A 22,735-nucleotide genomic window follows, 5' to 3' on the forward strand; every position below is an offset into this window, starting at 1 on the left:
ACGCAGTACTTGTCATAAATAAAGTGAAGCTTTAGATTGTAAGCTCTTCCGAGCAGGGACCGTCCTTAATTGTTAATTTGTACAGCGCTGCGTAACCCTAGTAGCGCTCTAGAAATGTTAAGTAGTAGTAGTAGTAGTAGAAGCAAGGCAATGTATGCAAAGTATTTGGATTTATTACTTGCATTTTCCAAATTCAAGCTCAAGGTGAGTTACATTTACATTTGGGTACATGCAGTGTGTTTATTCTAGCAAAAAAGATGCTGGTTCTCAAATGCTAGGCCACTCTTCAAGGGTGGAGTGATCACTGAGGGATCCACCCCACAATAGCCAGGCCCCCTGCAACCAGTCACAGAATCATGACAAGGCAGAATTGGTGAGTAGAGCCTGAGCTCTTTCATTAAAACTAGGGGGTCCATGGGTCAATTTTTTGCAGACAATGGAAAAGGTGCCAGTACTCGGAACCCCCAAGTACCCCCTCAAAAAAAGCCCTGGGTATATAAGTTATTTCCCTCCCAAAGGGGCTCACAATTTAAGCTGTACCTGATGCAATGGAGTGTTCCTAACATGAGTGGTCAGGAACCGGACATCAGAATCCTTTTGGAAAATGATGACCTCCCCATAAGACAAACTTTATAAACTGCTTCTATCACCATCAGCAAGTACAAAAATCTCTCTCCATATTCATAAGTCTGGTCACAATGGTTTGAAATGTAATTCTGTCATAGATGGGCTACTCTACTGACCTGCACATTGGTCTGACCACAAAGTTTTCCGGTGGCATGATGGCCACATCACACCCTTTCTGCAAAAACTCCACTGCAAACCAGTACCCTACATGACCAAATTTAAAACCCTATCTCTAATCTTCAAAGCTCTTAGAGGAAACAGGCGGGATTGATAGATTCTCCCTTTAAATATCTGAGATCTTATGATCCTTCCAAGGAGCAACCCTAAGAGTACCTGTGCCAAGGAATTTATGCAATATGAGGCTCATTATCAAAGCAAGTAGACATACAAAATTCCATAGATTACTATGTAATACCTCTTTGTCACCCATAAATAAGCCTTCTCTTGAGTAGCTCCCAGACTCTGGAATTTACTGCACCTAATTCAAGACTTCAGGAAATAGGTGAACATAGTAACATAGTAGATGACGGCAGAAAAAGATCTGCACGGTCCATCCAGTCTGCCCAACAAGATAAACTCATATGTGCTACTTTTTGTGTATACCTTACCTTGATTTGTATCTGTCATTTTCAGGGCACAGACCGTATAAGTCTGCCCAGCACTATCCCCACCCCCTACCACCGGCTCTGGCACAGACCGTTTAAGTCTGCCCAGCACTATACCCGCCTTCCAACCACCGGCTCTGGCACAGACCGTATAAGTCTGCCCAGCACTATCCTCGCCTCCCAACCACCAGCCCCGCCGTAGTAACTAACTTGCACAGTGTCAGGACTAGATTGCCACACACACCTGGAGACCAGCTGCATGTTTCTTAATCAGTTGTACCTATAATTTTCCTTCAGTCTAGGTACCCATGTTTGTATATCCCAATGTCTATTTGCCTTATTCTAACTTACTTTGTCTATGTGTGTCAACTGCAAATGTCCCCTCTGCTGCTTATTAAGATTTTCATTGCATTATATTGACCATTGTGAGTATTACATTTCTGTTATATGGATGTTCTACTGTTCTGCCAATAAAGATGTTTCATTTATATGTCCTGTGGTATGTTTCTGTTTTAACTGTTCTATTTTGCTGTTCTAACGAGTACAATAATGATGCCATATCATATTTTTATTACTATAAATTTATTTGCCTGCTTCCAAGTTTATCTCATTATTCTAAGTGTATATTTCACGGATATTTAGTCTTTTTATTGTAGTTATATGGTTACTACAATGTAAGTTGCCTATGTCCACAAAAGAACATAAGAAAAGTCATACTGGGTCAGACCAATGGTCCATCCAGCCCAATATCCTGTTTCCAACAACGGCCAATACAGGTCACAAGTACCTGGCAGAAACCCAAATAGTAGCAACATTCCATGCTACCAATCCCAGGACAAGCAGTGACTTCTCCATGTCTATCTCAATAGCAGACTATGGACTTTTCCTCCAGAAACATCAACCGTTGTTACCATATCTTCTGGCAATGAGTTCCAGAGCTTAACTATTTGATGAGTGAAAAAATATCTCCTCTAATTTCTTTTAAAAAGATTTTCATATAACTTTATTGAGTGTGCCCTAGTCTTTGTACTTTTTGAAAAAGAGTAAAACATCGATTCATTTTTACCAGTTCTACACCACACAGAATTTTGTAGATCTCAATCATGTCTTTCCTCTAACACCTCTTTTCCAAGCTGAAGAGCCCTAACCTCTTTAGCCTTTCCTCATATGAGAGGATTTCCATCCTCTTTATCATTTCGGTTGCTCAAGGTGAAGTCGCACCATGGAGCGATACAGAGGCATTATAATATTCTTGGTCTTATTTTGCATCCCTTTCCTAATAATTCCTAGCATCCTGTTTGCTTTTTTGCCCGTTGCCTCTCACTGGGCAGAAGATTTCAGCGTATTGTCTACAATCCCTGAGACTTAAATTGCATGCACATATCCGGTCGTATTCTGGATTTGTGTATGCAATTTAAATAGCTAACAAGCTAATCAGCGCTGATAATTGGCAATTATCGACACTAATTGGAATTAATTAGAATGAAAACGTACAACTGTCTAAGTGTATTCTGTAATGGAATGCGTGAAAATTCTAAGGTACATAGCTGAATAGGAGGTATGTCCATGGGCTTGGAATGGGCAGGTCACGGGCGTTTCTGAAATCTATGTGCACTGTTAGAGAATACACCCAGTCCACAACTAATTTAAGCATCAGCATTTACATCAAGATTTACTTGACGTAACTGTCTGTGACTAAATTTAGTCACATGAATGGGAACTAGCCTATTCTATAAACTGTGTGAAAATGTAGACATATTCTATAAAGTGGCCTATTGCTTAAATTCAGAACAACAGCAAAAAGCTCAGAGAAGATGGAGCAGAAGAAATAACTTTATCATAATAATCGTTTTATGGTGACAGAATAAGTTCTTTATACTCAGCTAGACATAAGCGATATTCATGCAACCTAGAATCAGAGCTATCTTTCCTCCACAATCGTTCCTTCTTTCTTAATTCTTGCCTAGCCTGTCTAATAACATCAGAGAACCAAGGAGCAGAATTAGATCTACACTGACTTACTCTTCACTGAGTCAATTATATCAAGCATATTCAATAATGTATTGTGCCAATGTTCCACATCTTCAGTAGCTGAATAAAATTCAAACCCATCAACTGCGAACACCAAATACCCTTTAATTGTAATGCATCAAATGTACCTCGAGACACAAACGTCTGATCGAAAGTTCAGGTACAACAGGAAGAGATCACAAGCCACTGCAAAGTAATAGTATAATGATCTGACCAAGGTACTTTATCCTTCGAAACTAAGAAATCAGAACAAGGCAGGAACTCCTCATCCTATGGCCAGTAGAATGAATTGGGTCAGAAACCACCAGATACCAACCCAAATAGCAATAAACAAATCCTCATCAATCTTATCATAATGAAGATTAAAATCACCTAATAAAATGGTAATTCATTGGGATGAGATTGTAACAAATCAGCACTTCAAATTAAGAAGAAGAATCCAACTGCAAACTGCCAGGTGGACTATATATTAAAACTAAATTGAACAAAGTTGAAAATATCAGCAAGGCTTCAACTGAAGAAGAAATATTAAACTCATGCAGCTTAAAATTAAACTGTGTTCAAGCCACCACCAATAAACCACCTCCCTTCTTGTTGATTCTTGGTTTAGAGAATGCTGAAAACCCATAAGGTGTCAATTGATTAATCACCATGACATCTGTGTCTAAAAGCCACGATTCAGTGATACACAAGATATCAAACTTCTTAGAAGTCAATAAATCCTGCAAGATAACAATTTTATTTTTAACTGACCTAGCATTGATGAAACAAACATTTACAGGCTGCACGCTGGGCGATGTCAGAAAAGGCTCACGTTTAACTAAGACTAGCACTCTCTCCCTTTTAAAATGACTAGACATGAGGCAAGGTGCGTCTACCCTGCCCTATTACAACTGGGATCAAAGACATCCTAAGACCAGTTAAAACAGTTATGACTAAAAATCTACCAAAACGCCATGAATTCCACCTGAACTACCTTGAAGGAGTGGACAAAGGTGCAGCCTATAAAAAAATATGCTCAACGGCTCACTGCGACGTTACAGTAGGCGAGCTTAGTTCAGCCCATGGAGGGAAGCCTGAGAACCAACTCCGGGGCAGAAACAGCTGAGAATGAAAAGCAGAGCTGAGCTGATGACAAGGGAAACGATCCCCCAGTGCAAACTACCTCAAAAAATGCTCAACGGCTCACTGTGACGTCAGCACTGAATTGCTTTGATGCCGTATATTGAATTCTCTCCTTCGTGCATGAATTAGTACATGCTGCCATGCCAGTGTGCTAACTGTTACTATCCCCTTGCAGTAATAGCTCACACTAATTCATGTGTCAAATGCTTAATACACTTTAGGATCAGGGCCCTTATGAGCTGACATGACCTAGGGAAGCATTACGCAATCTGACCTGGAAGAAAATGGTATATTTATTTTCTGAGAAGACACTGCTATCAGTTATGAAAGCACATACTGAACCTCATTTTGGCAGATGGCCAACAGCCTAGGCATGCTGCTAACAGCAGATAAGTGAGGATATTTCTAATCCTAGTCACTGCCCTCATTTCCCATTGCATCGCATTAAGCCCTGTAAGCTGTGAAGATTTCTTCCAAAGATCAGCAGTATTGAACTGCTTCAGCGCTGAGCATTTTAAAGTTCGTTTTATGTGACTATACAGTGGCATATTCTAGATGATACAATTCATAAGAATATTATGGCAAGGAAGCTTTAAACTCTGGCCGGGCTACTAACACTGCGTGGAGGCTAGTGAACGGACGTGTGAACCTGCAGGTGTGTGTTCTTTCTACCTATCCAGCCATCCTCAGATTTGGACTTTTTTTTTTATATTTAATTCCTTAGAGGACAGTAGGGACAATTTAACCATGTGAATTCTGATAAGCCTGTGTGTCCATAATAGTTACATGATGAGGGCTCCATTTTGCATAAGATGTCACAGGAGGGTCATGGATTTGATATGCCGCCTTTCTGTGGGTACAACCAAAGCAGTTTACATACATGCAGGTAGGTATTGTAACATCCAGGTTGGGTCATTCATAACTCCCATGGTGTTGTGTTTTGTTTTTTTTGTTACATTTGTACCCCGCGCTTTCCTACTCATAGCAGGTTCAATGCAGCTTACATATTATATACAGGTACTTATTTGTACCTGGGGCAATGGAGGGTTAAGTGACTTGCCCAGAGTCACAAGGAGCTGCCTGTGCCTGCAGTGGGAATCGAGCCCCGTTCCCCAGGACCAAAGTCCACCACGCTAACCACTAGGCCACTCCTCCACTTTATCAATAGCTCTACCAAACACAGAGCATTTTGTAAATTGCATAGAAGGAAGCGTGTACAGCTGGAGCAGCAATTTTGTATGGGTACTGAAAACTGGTTGCTGCAGTGTTTGGGTGACGTGGCTGGCTCCTGCAGAGTTCTGTGGGACTCTTATACCATCTGCTTACACAGCAGGGCTTATGATGCCAGCATGAAGATTACCTTTGATTCAGTGGGGAACCACCATGTTACAGATTCCGTGAGGGTTACTTTCTAGCAGGCCACCTAACATGTACATCAAATATGTGCATTAAAGACACCAAGTTTCAAAGAGAAACTATATACATACTGAAATGATTCCACTGAAAATATATACTAGTGCAGGAAATTTACACTCATACTTTTAAAAATCCAGACCTACGCTCATAAATCCAAACTGCACCTCAGTTCTCCTCCCAGGAAAACCTCTGCACAAAATACCATTATGAGCATACGTTTTACCTGTACAAAATCCGAGCAATTTAGTAACACACCATTACCATGCATAACCTACTGTTTTATGTATGGTAATGGTTTTGAAAATTATCCCCTAAATGACTAAAGTCTTTATGCTCTTAAATCTGCTGAACCTGCCAGTGGAGGAGATGTATCTGGTTTTCATGATAAGAATAGCAATCTGAGAGCCAGAAAAGCCAGGATTCAAATGCCATGTCTCTCACTGATGCTGCTGGTGACCTTGGGCAAATCACTTTCCCCACTATTATTCCAGGTACTGTTTAGGATGGAAACCCTTTCTGAAAATTCTGCAGGAAACAAAACACTCCTTGGAATCACTGTGGATTGAAATTCCATGTGCAAAGGGGAAAAGGATAGTGATAGGAGTGTACTACCGTCCGCCTGGCCAGGACGAACAGACGGATGCGGAAATGTTAAAGGAAATCAGGGACGCAAACAAACTGGGCAACACAATAATAATGGGGGATTTCAATTACCCGCATATAGACTGGGTTAATGTAACATCTGTACACGCAAGGGACATAAGATTTCTTGATGAAATCAAGGACAGCTTCATGGAACAGCTAGTTCAGGAGCCGACAAGAGAAGGAAAAATACTAGACTTAGTCCTTAGTGGTGCTCATGATCTAGTGCAGGGGGTAATGATACGAGGGCCGCTTGATAACAGTGATCATAATATGATCGGTTTTGATATTGGCATTGAAGGAAGTGAAACTAGGAAATCAAGTACGCTAGCGTTTAACTATAGAAAAGGTGATTACGACAAAATGAGAAAAATGGTGAAAAAAAGACTGAAAGGAGCAGCTCGCAGAGTAAAAAACTTGCATCAGGCGTGGATGCTGTTTAAAAACACCATCCTGGAGGTTCAGGACAAATATATTCCACGTATTAGAAAAAAGGGAAAAAAGACTAAACGTCAGCCGGCGTGGCTAAACAGTAAGATAAAGGAAATCATTAGAGCCAAAAAACAATCCTTCAGAAAGTGGAGAAGAGAACCAACTGAAAGTAACAGGATAGATCATAAGGAATGCCAAGCCAAATGCAAAGCGGAGATAAGGAGGGCAAAAAAGGACTTTGAGAAGAAATTAGCGTTGGAAGCAAAAATACATAGTAAAAATTTTTTTAGATACATTAAAAGCAGGAAACCGGCCAAAGAGTCGGTTGGGCCGCTGGACGAAAATGGTGTTAAAGGGGCGATCAAGGAGGACAAAGCCGTAGCGGAGAAATTAAATGAATTCTTTGCTTCGGTCTTCACCGAGGAGGATTTGGGGGGGACACCGGTACCGGAAAGAATATTTGAAGCGGGGGAGTCGGAGAAACTAAACAAATTCTCTGTAACCTTGGAGGATGTAATGGGTCAGTTCAGCAAGCTGAAGAGTAGTAAATCACCGGGACCTGATGGTATTCATCCCAGAGTATTAATAGAACTAAAAAATGAACTTGCGGAGCTACTGTTAGAAATATGCAATCTGTCCCTAAAATCGAGTGTAGTACCGGAAGACTGGAGGGTAGCCAATGTTACTCCGATTTTTAAGAAGGGTTCCAGAGGAGATCCGGGAAATTATAGACCGGTGAGTCTGACGTCGGTGCCGGGCAAGATGGTGGAGGCTATTATTAAGAATAAAATTGCAGAGCATATACAAAAACATGGACTGATGAGACAAAGTCAGCACGGATTTAGTGAAGGGAAGTCTTGCCTCACCAATCTAATGCATTTTTTTGAGGGGGTAAGCAAACATGTGGACAATGGGGAGCCGGTTGATATTGTATATCTGGATTTTCAGAAGGCGTTTGACAAAGTGCCGCACGAAAGACTCCTGAAGAAATTGCAGAGTCATGGAATCGGAGGTAGGGTATTATTATGGATTAAGAACTGGTTGAAAGATAGGAAGCAGAGAGTAGGATTGCGTGGCCAGTATTCTCAGTGGAGGAGGGTAGTTAGTGGGGTCCCGCAGGGGTCTGTGCTGGGTCCGTTGCTTTTTAATGTATTTATAAATGACCTAGAGATGGGAATAACTAGTGAGGTAATTAAATTCGCCGATGACACAAAATTATTCAGGGTCGTCAAGTCGCAGGAGGAATGTGAACGATTACAGGAGGACCTTGCGAGACTGGGAGAATGGGCGTGCAAGTGGCAGATGAAGTTCAATGTTGACAAGTGCAAAGTGATGCATGTGGGTAAGAGGAACCCGAATTGTAGCTACGTCTTGCAAGGTTCCGTGTTAGGAGTTACGGATCAAGAAAGGGATCTGGGTGTCGTCGTCGATGATACGCTGAAACCTTCTGCTCAGTGTGCTGCTGCGGCTAGGAAAGCGAATAGAATGTTGGGTGTTATTAGGAAGGGTATGGAGTCCAGGTGTGCGGATGTTATAATGCCGTTGTATCGCTCCATGGTGCGACCGCACCTGGAGTATTGTGTTCAGTACTGGTCTCCGTATCTCAAAAAAGATATAGTAGAATTGGAAAAGGTACAGCGAAGGGCGACGAAAATGATAGTGGGGATGGGACGACTTTCCTATGAAGAGAGGCTGAGAAGGCTAGGGCTTTTCAGCTTGGAGAAGAGACGGCTGAGGGGAGATATGATAGAAGTGTATAAAATAATGAGTGGAATGGATCGGGTGGATGTGAAGCGACTGTTCACGCTATCCAAAAATACTAGGACTAGAGGGCATGAGTTGAAGCTACAGTGTGGTAAATTTAAAACGAATCGGAGAAAATTTTTCTTCACCCAACGTGTAATTAGACTCTGGAATTCGTTGCCGGAGAACGTGGTACGGGCGGTTAGCTTGACGGAGTTTTAAAAGGGGTTAGATAGATTCCTAAAGGACAAGTCCATAGACCGCTATTAAATGGACTTGGAAAAATTCCGCATTTTTAGGTATAACTTGTCTGGAATGTTTTTACGTTTGGAGAGCGTGCCAGGTGCCCTTGACCTGGATTGGCCACTGTCGGTGACAGGATGCTGGGCTAGATGGACCTTTGGTCTTTCCCAGTATGGCACTACTTATGTACTTATGTACTTATGTGCAAGGACCTACCAGCTGTGCTTGAATTTTAACGCAGCTTGCACACAGGTAAGTAAGAAGGGTAATTATTAAGGTGCAGTAAAAGTGGGGCTTTTACTGCACCTTAATTTCCCTGCAGTATCTCAGTAACTCAGGTTAGTCCCCCCCCCCCCCTCCCACACACAGTGCACTTTGGGAGTATTGGATCACAAAACTGCAGGTTGATCCTTCTAGGCTGCTTCTTAAAGGGGCAAGGCTGAAATATTTCCCTCTCCAAAGCCTGCCTTTTGCTACCCCCCACTAATGGTCCCTGAACTCAAATCCCCCCCCCCCCCCAATTTTGATTACTTCCTCTTCATGCTCCATCTTTTCTACCCCCCCAAACTCTCCATAGACCCCCCCCCCCCTCCCCAGTACTATCTCCTGCTCTGACCCCAATGCACCCCCGGATCTACCTAGCAAATCTTGAGGAAGGGGTATATTGGGGTTAGAGCAGGAGCAATACTCAATCGCTCCTGCTCTTTCCCAAATCAGGTTCAAAGTGGCTCTAGTAACCTCTAGTACCATGTGACTACCACTAGGGGTCACCAGTGCCACTTTGTACTCAGTGCCAGAAGGAGCAGAAGCAACCGAGGATCACTTCTGCTCTGATCCCAATATACCCCCTGGAATTTTCCAGATAGGAAGAGAGAGCCTATGGGAAGGGGGGAGCTGGGTGAAGAGGGGGTATCAGAGTTGGGGGACATTGGAGAGTTAGCTAAAGTGGAGGGCTTCAGGAAGGGGGTGCATACGTGTATTTCAGCTCGGCACGTTTAGGAAGTAGCCCAGGTGCCTAATCCTACTGAGAGCTTTGCAGCCTATTGCTTCTGGGATGGAAAAATATCGACCGCTTTTTGCTGGCAGTATTTTTCCAGAAATAATGCAGCGTGTGGTGTTCACGGAAAGCTTTATTATTCGATTTACATGGCAACAAGCTGCTTCCATGCATTTACATGCTTTGCATCTCATTTCTGTGTATTTTATTTATTTGTAGCATTTGTATCCCACATTTTTCCACCAATTTGCAGGCTCAAAGTGGCTTACATTTGCCGTAATGTCGGTTGCCATTTCCGGGTAACGGAATTACAAATGATATTGCGTTAAGGTGCATACATCCATGGTAACATACATGGAATGTGACATACATGGAATAGATCACGGTGTATATATATATCATGTGCATACATACATGGTAAAGAAGAATACATTATGGTATTGCATGAAGGATTCTGAATAATAACTCGGATTGTAACATACATTAGGTCCTAATATTAATAGCATTATAATAATATAATGTGCATTATTGCTCTTGTGTTAAGGGGTAAATAAGACGTTAGGGCTGTAATGCACCTTAAGAACTACCCCTCTAAATGCAGAATCGAAAATTTCACTGAAATATGGTAAAATGACTTTTAAAATGATGGTATAAAGCAGCTCACAAAAAGGAATGGACATATGAGGAGTTGCCATGTACTGATCCACTCTGAGCCCTGTTGGCATGTAGAAATATATGAATAACAGCTTAACCAATTCTTATTTCTCTCTTTGCTTTTCAGTTTTAACAGAGACCTGTGCCTTATTTTATAAAGTACAGACTAACTCTAGAAGCCGCACTAGTCTTGGAGAAAACTAGATTCTTTTCAGCCTGTGATCATTCTTATGCTGATTTTTATTAAATGAAAAAGTAGTTCTGGATATTGTTGTACACGAGCTGGCAAGACTACAGTTTCTTTTCAAAGTTGCGGTCTCACTGTTGAAACAAATATTTTCCTCTCTTCACTCTGTGGATTTCCTTTATTGATAGACAGAAATCAGCACAGCTGAATGACAAAAATATTACCATTCATAAAAGCTGACATCAACAGGAAACATCAGGCCCAAATTCCTTTAATATTTTGGCTTCACACTGGGATAACATCTTCCTGAGGTTACTCTCTGTACTCCACTGCAAATGTTTAATGGCTGCATGCTCCCCTTTGCCCCCTTCCCCCACCATCTCTAAAGTGTCACCTAGAGCATCTTTTAATGGGGGGCTTCTGTTGAAGATGAGCATTCGTGCACCTCTCTCCATATTACTTCCCAGGGGATCCTAATGGCATTGATGATTCTTTCAGAAAGCCATAGACCATTTATTATTTTGGTGACATCCCTTCCATCAGAAGGAGTATGCTGGGCATTTAGGCACTTCCAGTTTGCAGAGGTCTGGTGGCAGATGGGAAAGAATCCGCCCAGTATGCCTTCACCTCTACATGAATGCAAAGCCATCAATTTCCCCCCATTAAAGAGCTGTCACTCTGCCCACCAAGCTAGAAGGGTGTCTCTGATAACCAAGCAGGCTGGCATGCAAGATGACTGCAAAGTACACTTTAAAAAGTAGGCTAAGCATTATCTGCAGGCAAACTGACAATGCACAGTTTAAGCGGCAACCAGTGTTTTAATGACCGTAATATTTTTAGCGATTATGTTTTGCCACTTCAAATTGCTCCTTGCAGAGGAGAGAATTTTTTTTTAATTAAATTTCAGGCAATGCATACAGATGAGATATGAGAAGTGAAGAGAAGTAGGATGCAAAATAAATAAATAAATAGATTGAACAGCACAACCGTAAATTATCACACTGTGATTAGCTGAGAATAAACAGCAGCATCTAGGGACACTTAAAAATTCTAAAATTTTCAAAGGGATGCTTTTTTTTTTTTTTCAAAATGTAGATACAGATGTAACTATTTGCAAAATATTATATTTATTTCAAAAAGACACTGCCGGTTTCTGCTGTACCTACTCTACTAGCTGAAACTGGTTGCATTAATTATCCTGGGCCTATTCATTTTGTGTATATGTCTATACATTGTTTTTCATTGGTTATTATAAATAATATCACAGCATGTTACCTAGAGTATACTCTGATATTAAACAGACCAGTCATCAATCTTAAACCTTAATTAGGTTCCTTATTTCCCTGGTACTTCAATACTGGTACATTCTTGCTTACAGATATTTTGGCATCTAAAGACAGTGTCAATTAGAAATCTAGGTGAAGTTTTATGTCTCTCTCTCTCTCTCTCTCTCTCTCTCTCTCTCTCTATATATATATATATATATATATATATAAATACACGAGTCAAAACATGCAGTAATACAGAAAAAAACTGCAGATTGCAAGGTTGTGCTCATTTCAGTTCAGCACATCGGCAACAGAATGTCTAATGATGCCCCAAAAGCCAATAAAATATCTCTCCAGCAACCATGTGATGAGAACAGTCAGTCTAGTTGGAATTTTATCTGATTGGTTGTTCTCATCACATGACTGCTGTGGTAGATTTATTATTAGCTCTAATGATTTTGGTGCTTATTTCATGGAGAAGCAACAGGAAGAATCCAACAGTATATCAAGAGAGTAGAGGTGGCCAAGAGAAAGGAAGAAGAAAGCCATTAGTTGTTAACAAAGAAAGTTTATTCTGAAAATGACCCAAATTGGCCAGGTTTTGTCATAAACACCTACAATCAGGGGGCCCCAAAGTTTTTAAACATAGTAACTGATGCATAAACTACGCAGAAGAGTGCTCATTTATCACCTTGGTACCACTGAACATGCCAGACTCATATTTGGAAAAACGAAATATGAAAGCACCAAACCCCTAAGAGAAAAACTACACTGGCTCCCACTTAAAGAATGTATTGCGTTTAAAATTTGCAACCTGGTTCATAAAATCATTCACGGCGAGGCCCCGGTCTACATGTCAGACCTCACAGACTTACTAACCAGGAACACAAAAAGGTCTGCACTTACATCTCCACTACCCCAGCTGCAAAGGACTAAAATATAGATCAACATATGCATCCAGCTTCTCCTACATAAGTACGCAACTATGGAATGCACTACCAAACGCCATAAAAATAATGCACGACCTAACAAACTTCCGAAAATCACTAAAAACCAACCTGTTCAATAAGGCATACCACAATGATCCATCCTAAATACCAGACAACGAAACATATACCAGAACTGGACAAAACTGAACTCTCTACACTTGAATGCTTCATTTACTTTGTCACTAATGAACTTTAATGCAATATCACTTTATTTCTCATTCCGAAAATGAATTCTCTGTACTTGACTGCTTAATTTACTCTGTCACTTATGAACTTTAATGCAATACCACTTTGTATTTCTCATCCCAATCAGTCCTCTCGGAGACATTCAAGCCTCACCGATTGAATGTCTCCGAGAGAACTGATTGTTTAAAATAAAGCAATAGAAACGAAGAAAGAAATATAAACACAGAGACACTACATTTTAAAGCTAAGTAGAATTTAAATTAAATTAAAGTTTAAGAAAGGTAAAATGGAAAAATTTGGATCAAATGAGGAATATCTGCCCACCCTAAAAGTGCCTGGCTCACATTAGCCTGAATGGTGGTGACAGAGATATCTGATAGATCCTATACAATGATACCTATTTAAATGGTATATAGAGAATGCTAAATAATTTGTGAGTTGGGTATTCAATTGTGGCCTATATTCATTATACAAGCTTGTTTTCTGCTATTTCTTAAGGGACCTTTTACTAAGCTGCGTAGGCGCCTACGCGCACCCACACCAATTTGGAACTACCGCCCAGCTACCATGTGGCCCAGGCGGTAATTTCATTTTGTAAGCGCGTCCAGTAGGCGCGCCGGAAATTTTCCGGCATGCAGCACTAACTGGGCAGTAATTGGCATTGTAAGTGCGCTGACGATTACCGCCCAGTTAACATGCGAGACCTTACCGCTAAGTCAATGGGTGGCGCTAAGGTCTCAGGCCCAAAATGGACGAGTCCCAATTTTCATTTTGCTACATGTCCATTTTCAGATCCAAAAAAAGGCCTTTTTCGCAGGTCCACTGAAAAATGAACCTGTGCACGTCCAATACACGTCTACACCAGCGCAGGCCACTTTTCTGGAAATGGTTTATTTGCATTTTAATACCTTTCTAATATTTAATTGTCTGTATCATATCACCTCTATCCTTCCTTCCTTTAGGGCAGTGTTTTCCAAGTCCGGTTCTAGAGTACCCCTTGCCACTCAGGTTTTCAGGATATCCACAATGAATATGCATGAAAGAGATTTGCATATAATGGAGACAGTTTATGCAAATCAACTTCATGAATATTCCAGGACTGGACTTGGGAAACACTTCTCTAGGGTATACATATTCAGGTTCTCAGGTCTCTTCTCGTACATCTTTTGGATAAATCCAATATCATTCTAATTGTTTTTCTCTGAACTGTTTAGTCTTTTTTATATCTTTAGCGAGAATATGGCCTCCAAAACTGAATGCAATACTCCAAATGGAGCCTCACCGATGACATTACCTCATTTACCTTTTGGTTACTGATAACAAGCTCATAGGAAAGTCCCTTTGTGGTTCCTTTTGGCTTCAGGCTGGGAGATAGGGTTCTACTCAGATTTCAGAGGAGCTCAGGTCTGCTGCAGGCAAAAATCTTTTGTTGGCGCTCTGTGGAAGCTCAGCTCTAGGAGTTTTGGGACCCCTGGGGCTCAGGAGCTAAGAGTCTTGTGTGCTTCTGCAACCCAACTCTTTTTTACAGTCTTCTTCAATACCCTTTCTGAAGCCAACTAACTTTTTCCTTCTTGCATAAGCAAACCCCATAGTTCAGAAACAACAAATGGGAATGAGCAGTGACATTGCTGGGGGAGGGGCTTAATACATCTTGTAACCTCACCATGGGTTTCACTGACCAGGATAAGGGGAATCCAGGGTTTGTCTTTCACTACCTACTGGTTTTATTCAGGTTTTAGGCATGCAGCACCCTCCTTGTTTTGGGTTTTATGCTAACCAGGAAAAAGGAAACTCCAGAATTCTGGTAAGATTATCAGTCCTTTGTATTCTCAAAGGGCAAATTTTAAAAGCCAAGTATATATATGGTTAGCACCCAATGCTGACTACGTGCTTTTGAATATCAACCTGTAGGTCCTTAAATTTAGGCCTGCTCAGGATCCTAAGTGAGGTGCCTATTGCCTATATCTCCATGCTAAATCTATCCCCATGGCATTCCATGCTTTACATTCCTATATCTAGTAATGCAGACCTAGTAAATTTTCAAAGGAGCTAACTTAGCCTCCTAACTACCATGGGTAGGATCCTAAACCCTTTGAAAATTGACCTAAATGATAACGTTTTGGACTAGTTTGATTTTCCCCTGTGATGCACTTCAGAGGAATTGATAAAGGCGTGTTGCAAAGAAGAAATGTAAATACATTTATTGCACAAACCTTTACTGTGGCCCCAGGAAAGAAAAGCCAGTTGCCAGTATCCACAGGATCTAGGTTGTCTTCTAATAAAATCTGCCGGTGAGCAGAATTAATGATTAGGATGTTGTCCAATGCCCAACAGGCCTCATACAACTCTCCAGAGTGTACGGACTCTTGTTTCCATCGAAGCCTAACATTCTGAGCTTTGGCATCATTAGGAAGGTAGATGATGTGGATAACAGTGCTGACATTGGAAGGAGCTCTGTTGAAAAAGGTGCAACCTGAATTAGGTTTTAGACAGATCATAGGTGAGACTATGCATGTTGCTGTCTCCTTCCTCTGGGGTTGATGCAGTAATGTGCGCTCAGGCTTTGCACTGGGTTAGTGTGGCTTTATGCTCAGTTTTGTGGGCACACAATGCAGAAAGGGCAGCACATATAAAAAAAAATGGTAATAAAGCATATTTACTATTCAGTGCAGATGAACACAAGCATGCTGAAGAATAAAAGCCTGAGCACATCAGGGCTTTAACACCAAGTCACAGCAGGCATAAAGGATCTGCAACTTGGCTTTGGCAGCCCACTCCGACCCCAGAGTTATGACCCCAAACTCTTGATCCCCTAACCCCAACCTGACCTCTGATCCTCCTGACACCCCTAAAAATACCTGGTGGTCTATTTGATTTCCTGATTCCTTATCCCCAGAGATGACACCCTGATCCCCCCCAACATCCCCAAAAAATTTCCTGATGGTCTAGTAGATCTCAAATAGCCCAAGCTCTCCTTATTTAGCAGACTGCACCTCCATGGTACATCTCATAATGCACCATGTAGGGTCAGGTGTCACCATTTAAAAGATGGCAGCACAAAGGCAAGAGTGAGTGGGTATTGCTCCTTTCTTCCAACTTTAAGGTATGTGTTGGGGGGGGTAGAGTTCAGGGGGGGGGTCATGAGAGGGGCAGGGTCTGCTAGACCCTAAGAGAATTTTTTGAGTGTACTAGAGGAAGTCAGGGGTGAGTCATCATGAAGTCCACTAGGCCATCAAGGGTTTTTGGTGAGGTTTTGATGGGGGGGGGGGGGGGGGGTTGGGGGGAGAAAACCCAGAGGGAGGCACCACTCTTGTACTGATAAGAAGGGAGACTTTTTACCCTTCAATGCAGCAAACAATGCATATTATTACCATGGCGGTGTGCACTATTTTTTCTGATGTGCACACTTTTTAATGCAGTGATAATTTGTATGCTATTTGTTCATTGCACTGAGGAGCTATAAATTTGTATTAGGCTTGTGCTGGGAAGCCATGCTGTAAGGGTTAGTGTACGACCCTAATGCAAGCTTACTGCATCGACCCCTCTATTAGATTAAACCATTTATAGAAAGAGAGAAAAATTATTTACATTTTAGATGCTGAAAAAGAGGTCTAATACTATTTTCATAATGGCATTAAGAGCCGTTTAACACCCATTGGAGATACCCTCTGTACTACCCTAGTTGATTTAATCAGGTTCCTAAAAACTCTCTAAGGTTTCATAGAAGAACAATTCTCAAGGGCTTTTATCTAGCAATATATTCTATGCTATAAGAATGTGTATATTCCTAATTTGTTCAAATGCCAGGATTTATGCATAAATCTACTAGGTTTGTGCTATGGCAGCAAATTTCTACATGTAGGTGTGGCAAAATTCTCCCCCTTCGTTATATACTATGGGTCCTTTTACCAAACTGTGGTAAAATGTGGCCTTAGCACATCCTTACACAGGTCATTACCGTGTGCTAAGCCCATTTTTACCGCATGGGTAAAATGGATGCTTTTTCTATATTTTTACATTTTATTTATTTATTGGGATTTATTAACTGCCGTTATGAAGAGATTCACCCAAGGCACTGTACAAACTTACAACTTTGTTAGCAGCATAACAATAGTAAAATGATCAAATATAAACATAAATACAATGAATGAGATCAACTTGAAACCTAATAATAGGACTACCATGAGACAGGATCAAGAATGTACACATTTAACAACACTGAAATTCAAAATAACAGAGATATAATACGATGTCAGCATAATACTAATGAAATATCTAATAAGCACACAATTAGAACGTTCATATAACATTACTATGATACTAATGCTTTTCAACAATACAGCTTACCAAATAGCTGAGGAGCTAAGTGCAGATAAATAGATGGGGACAAGATAGATGGTATAGAGCAGAGGCGTATCTGGACTTCGGCGGGAGGGGGCCCAGACCCAGAGTGAGGGGCACATTTTAGCCCTCTCTCCGGCGCCGCCGACCCCCCCCGCCATTGCCGGACCCCCCCCTGCCGATGACCCTCTCCACCGCCCCTCTCACCGCCAACCAGGGGCGTATCTGGAATCCGGCGGTAGGGGGGGCCAGAGCTAGAGAGGGGGGGCACATTTTTGCCTCCCCCCCCCCCCGCCGCCGCCTCTCTCCACCCCCTCCCCGCCGTCAACCCTCCCCCGCTGCTTACTTTTGCTGGCGGGGTCCGACCCGCAATCTCCATATTTCGGCTTCCTCCGTGGCCATGTGCTTCCAGGAAGTAACGCTGCAGCGCTGATTCATTGAATGTAGTTCGGCGTCTGACGTGTGGGACGTCAGACGCCGAACTAGATTCAACGAATCAGCGCTGCAGCGTTACTTCCTGGAAGCACATGGCCACGGAGGAAGCCGAAATATGGAGATTGCGGGTCGGACCCCGCCAGCAAAAGTAAGCAGCGGGGGAGGGTTGACGGCGGGGAGGGGGCCAGGGCGAAATCTGCGGGGGCCCAGGCCCCTGTGGCCCCACGCAGATACGCCCCTGCCGCCAACCCTCCCCCACCCCAACCCCTGCCAGCCGAGGTCCTTCCATTGCAAAGCTGGCGGGGGACCCCAACCCCCGCTAGCCGAGGTCCTCTCTTCCATTGCAGCAAACCTTCCTTCAGTTTCAAATTCTGAGTCTGACGTCCTGCACGTTGTACGTGCTGGACGTCATACTCAGAACAGGAAGCTTTGCTGCAACAGAAGAGAGGACTTCGGCTGGTGGGGGGTTGGGGTCCCCCGCCAGCAAAGATAGGCGGCGGCGGCGGGAGGGGGGTGGACAGGGTCGTCGGCAGGGGGGTCCAGGGCCAAATCTACGGGGGCCCATGCCCCCGTGGCCCCATGCAGATATGCCCCTGGTACAGAGTCGGTTGGGATAAATAAATGGGTGGCTAAACTAAGGCAAGTTCTTTATACAATTAAAGGAACTGATCTTGGTTATAGTGTGTGTAGCACGTGCAGAATGAGTGTATAGTCAATCACCCTATGTGTTAAAGGCTTGGGAGAAGAGCCAGGCTTTCACCTGATTCCTGAAGTAGAGGTAGTCTCGAGTTATACGTAGCCCCTCTGCACTAACTCTTTAACGCAGAACACACCTGGTCTCCACCCCCACGCGCTATATTTTAGCAAGGGGGAAACACGTGGCAATCTCAAAATTACTGCGGGATGACTGAGTGTGCCCCACGGTAAGACCTTTTTTGCTGTGATAAGCATGCAGCTTAGTAAAAGGACCCCTATATTTTTTAACCCATTTTTGCTTAGGGGGTCTTTTACTAAAGCTTAGCTTGAGTTATCTGCAACAGGGCCCATATGAAAAAAATGGGCCCTGCTGCAGATAACTTGAGCTAAACTTTAGTAAAAGACCCCCCTTAGTGTTCCAAATTTGTTTCAGAAATCTAGGGTGGAAATAAAAATTTAAAACGGGTTAATCAAACTCTATAATATTTTACAATTTTTTCAAAATATTATGCAAAAGCATTTACATTTTTAGACTCTATTGTTCCCCACTTTTTAGTGTGTTGGACTTGTTAAAAGCCAGAAGTAAAGGTATCTATGAGCAGACTGGAGCCTTGTTTTAAGGTATTTAAGAAGGGGTTCAATGGTGGGTAAAGTACTCTTTCAAACTTGGATTCATGCCACATTCCACAGTTGGTGTTGAAGAGGGAAGTATTAGCGGATGGGAAGAGGAAATTACTTTGCTGATGTTCACATGGAAAGGGTTGGAAGTCAAAATGTATGTGGGGTTTTTTTTTTAAATGTTTGCTGGTCTTTTGTGACCCATCTATGACATAATAATGTTCTTCTTTTTTCCTGTTACTTCAAAATAACTGATAAGAACAGGACATTTAAAAAAAAATCTACAAAATAATTTAGCCAACATATGAGAAAAAGGCGTGAACTTGATGAATGTTAGAGGTGGAAGCAAAACCTGACAGACTGTAGCATGAAAAGTCTCGCAAAAATTGCAGACCTCATTTTCTCCAGTTGGAACCATTCGGATGTATTATTCTTAGCATAGGAGACAACGATGCTGGGATCTGAGTAGCTGAAACGGCATGTGCCTGATCCTATTAGGAATAAGAAAATTGGAAAAAGAATTTATAAATGCAATGGGTGTATAAATCAGCCTTCAATAATCATAGCTCTCTGCTGACCTGGTGCCAGCATCTCTGCCCTTCCATATTTTAAAGTTCCTTCATTGATAATAAAATCTCACTGTGATCTGTTGCTCAGGGTAAACATGAAATACATGCATGCTTTGTGAGTCTGGAATAATATAAAAAAAATAAATCACAGCACTACCATGTGATCCAAATGTAGATTTCCCGAGGGAGAGAAAAATAAATGACTTGGGTCACCCTATACTATAAACACACATGTCCTGGTGACACAAAACCTAAATATTCTGAACACAGTAATCCATATGTTGTGCATGTTTTATTGATTTACACTGTTGAAAGATTACTATATTTCTGCAACTGAATGCACAAGAATTATTCATGCCATTAAACAAAGAGAGGAGCGTGAATCATGAACAGGTATTCAAAAAAAAAAAATGCTAACCAGACTTAAGCTGTGAGAACAATGAAGAATTCTGGAATACAGGAGAAGTACAATGGCATCCTTTTAAATAAAACAAGTATTTATCACTTGCTTTGTACTGAAAAACAGTTTAAGCAGACAGAAAAGGAACTTGTATCTGAAATCACAGTGGGTTTCACATCCAAAAAGTGGGAGCTGCATTGACAATCCCAAGTTTTTAACTGCTAAAGATGGGTATAAATACCAGATACACAGAATCTACAAATTATTGATTGCTCGATATTTTAGTTCCTGTTCAATTCTAAGGTAAATGAACATTAGGAGGATAATTTTATAATAGGTAACCTTTAACATTTTCAAAAATTGCAACCTATTTTAGGTGAGCAACATATGCCTATATTTGTATTTATAAAATAGGCACCTATGGGGCTCATTTTCAAAACAGAAAACCTTTTTAAAAATGGCACAAAGTGGAAGATGGACTTTTTTGCCAAAACGTCCAAATTGCTATTTTTTGAAACCCATTCTAAGATGTTTTTCTATGCAATTCGTATAAAATGCATCCAAATCACAAAGGGATGTGTCAGGGTGGGATCTGGGTGTTCCCAAAACTTAGACTTTTTTCTGCCATAATGGAACAAAGCAAAAACTTCCAGGGCTAAAATTTAGATGTTGTGGTTTAGACCGGTTTCAGTCTTGACCATGTCACAAAAAGGTGCCCTAAATGACCACTGGAGGGATTAAAGCATGATCCCTCTTACTCCCCAGTAGTCACTGATCCCCTCCCACCCCCCTGCATATGACCTATGCCCACATGATTACCAGATGCTCAACTCCATCCCTGGACTGCCCAGATTCCACATTAGATGTTAGAGCCGATTAAGTGTCGATGAACACCGACAGCCAGCTTACTCAGCATGGTTTAAGCAGGAAGGGTCTTCTCACCACCACTTAAAACATGCTGAATATTGATCCCTAAATATTTGATACATACACAGCTTTGATGTTGGTTTTCAAAATGCCGTATATCGAGTTTATTAAACATTAAACTTAAATAATTTGGCTCCTCCAAAGTCCCTGAGGCAACTTATTCCACAACATGGGAGCCACAATTGAGAACATTCTGGCCCTAGCTTGTGAGCTCTTCACAACATAGAAAGAGCTAAAAATGAAGGTAGATAAAGAAAAATACAGCTGTGAAACTCCTTATAGATAAACACGGGCTCCCTGTCTCACATCGGATCACTTTTAAGATTCTTGTTCTGCCCCACAAAATCAACCACTTCAATACACCTTTATACCTTGCATGACATCTGGTCCCTTACACTCTTTCCAGGTCCCTATGCGCTTCCTCTTCAAACTTGTTTCATATTCCCTCATTACGTCAATTATGTTTTGATTCTATTTGGTCCAGACCCTTCAGTGTAATTGCCCTACACTGTGGAATTTCCTGCCTGTTTCCCTACGTTCCATGTCCAATCATGCTGAGTGTTGTACAGCCCTTAAAACATTTCTTTTCCAGGATGCTTTCAATTGTCCCGAGAACACCTAGGAATTTTACTACCTTGGACTCTAGGCCGGCATGGCCTAGCGACTCTGTTTAGACAGAACATGTCCTTCTTCTCCCCCTCCTCTTTATATCTTCATTCCTATTTGATTAAATGGTTTCTCCCCCTTCTCTGTTTCTTTTCTATTTTCCATTTTTTTTTCTTTCATTCTTATAGCTTATAATTTATTTTCAACCTGTAAACCGCCCTGAAGGAACAGCACCTGGCCAGTTAAATGGCACTTAACCAACTATCTGGCTTTATTCAGTGGGGGATAACTGGCTATCCCAAACTGAATATTCCCAGTTAGAAGCTAGGAGATAACCAGCAATATCATGTGATATAGCCGGCTATCCCTGAATATTCAATTCATATCCGCCTATCAAAGTTCCAATCCTATTTTTTCCCCACACCTGTTTTGTGGGATATAGGAAGCAGGTAGTTTTAGTGTAAGGTCAAAGAACTTGTTCAGATTTACTCTGTGGGTGAAATTCAATTTACTTCCTTACCTGCTGATGGGATATTCAGTGATTTAGGTTTCCCTTTTAGGGTTTAGGATTTTTTCCTCCCCTGATTTAGGGCCCCTTTTACTTAGCCAAGTGGGCACCTACGCACACCGAACGCATGCCAAATTGGACTTACCGCCCGGTTACCACGTAGCCCTTACGGTAATTTCAATTTTGGCGCGCATCCACTACGCACATCTGAAAAATATTTTTTTATTTTCAGGTGCGCGTAACGGATGCGCGCCAAGTGGTATTTGACGCGCGTAGGTCATCACCACCCAGATTCTTTACTGCTAGGTCTATGGCTGGTGGTAAGGTCTCAGATCCAAAATGGACACGTGGCAATTTTGATTTTGCCACACGTCCATTTTCGGCAAAAATAAAAGAGGCCTTTTTTATAGACGCGCTAAAAAATGGATCAGTGCACACCCAAAACTCGCGTCTACACTACCCCAAGCCATTTTTCAGCGTGCCTTTGTAA

The 22,735-nt window shown here is 41.8% G+C and overlaps 1 protein-coding gene across 1 annotated transcript in view; it reads right to left on the minus strand.

Annotated features, from left to right (window-relative positions):
• RELN (reelin) overlaps nt 1–22,735 on the minus strand; it is a 568,089-nt gene that overhangs the window by 292,257 nt on the left and 253,097 nt on the right. The window contains exons 9-10 of the mRNA XM_030217170.1: nt 19,630–19,726; nt 15,359–15,599 (exon numbers count right to left, since the gene is read on the minus strand). Of these exons, the coding sequence (XP_030073030.1) occupies nt 15,359–15,599; nt 19,630–19,726 (338 nt within the window). The remainder of the gene's footprint in view (nt 1–15,358; nt 15,600–19,629; nt 19,727–22,735) is intronic.

The sequence above is a fragment of the Microcaecilia unicolor genome, chromosome 10 (assembly GCF_901765095.1).
Source record: "Microcaecilia unicolor chromosome 10, aMicUni1.1, whole genome shotgun sequence".
NCBI lineage: Eukaryota > Metazoa > Chordata > Amphibia > Gymnophiona > Siphonopidae > Microcaecilia > Microcaecilia unicolor.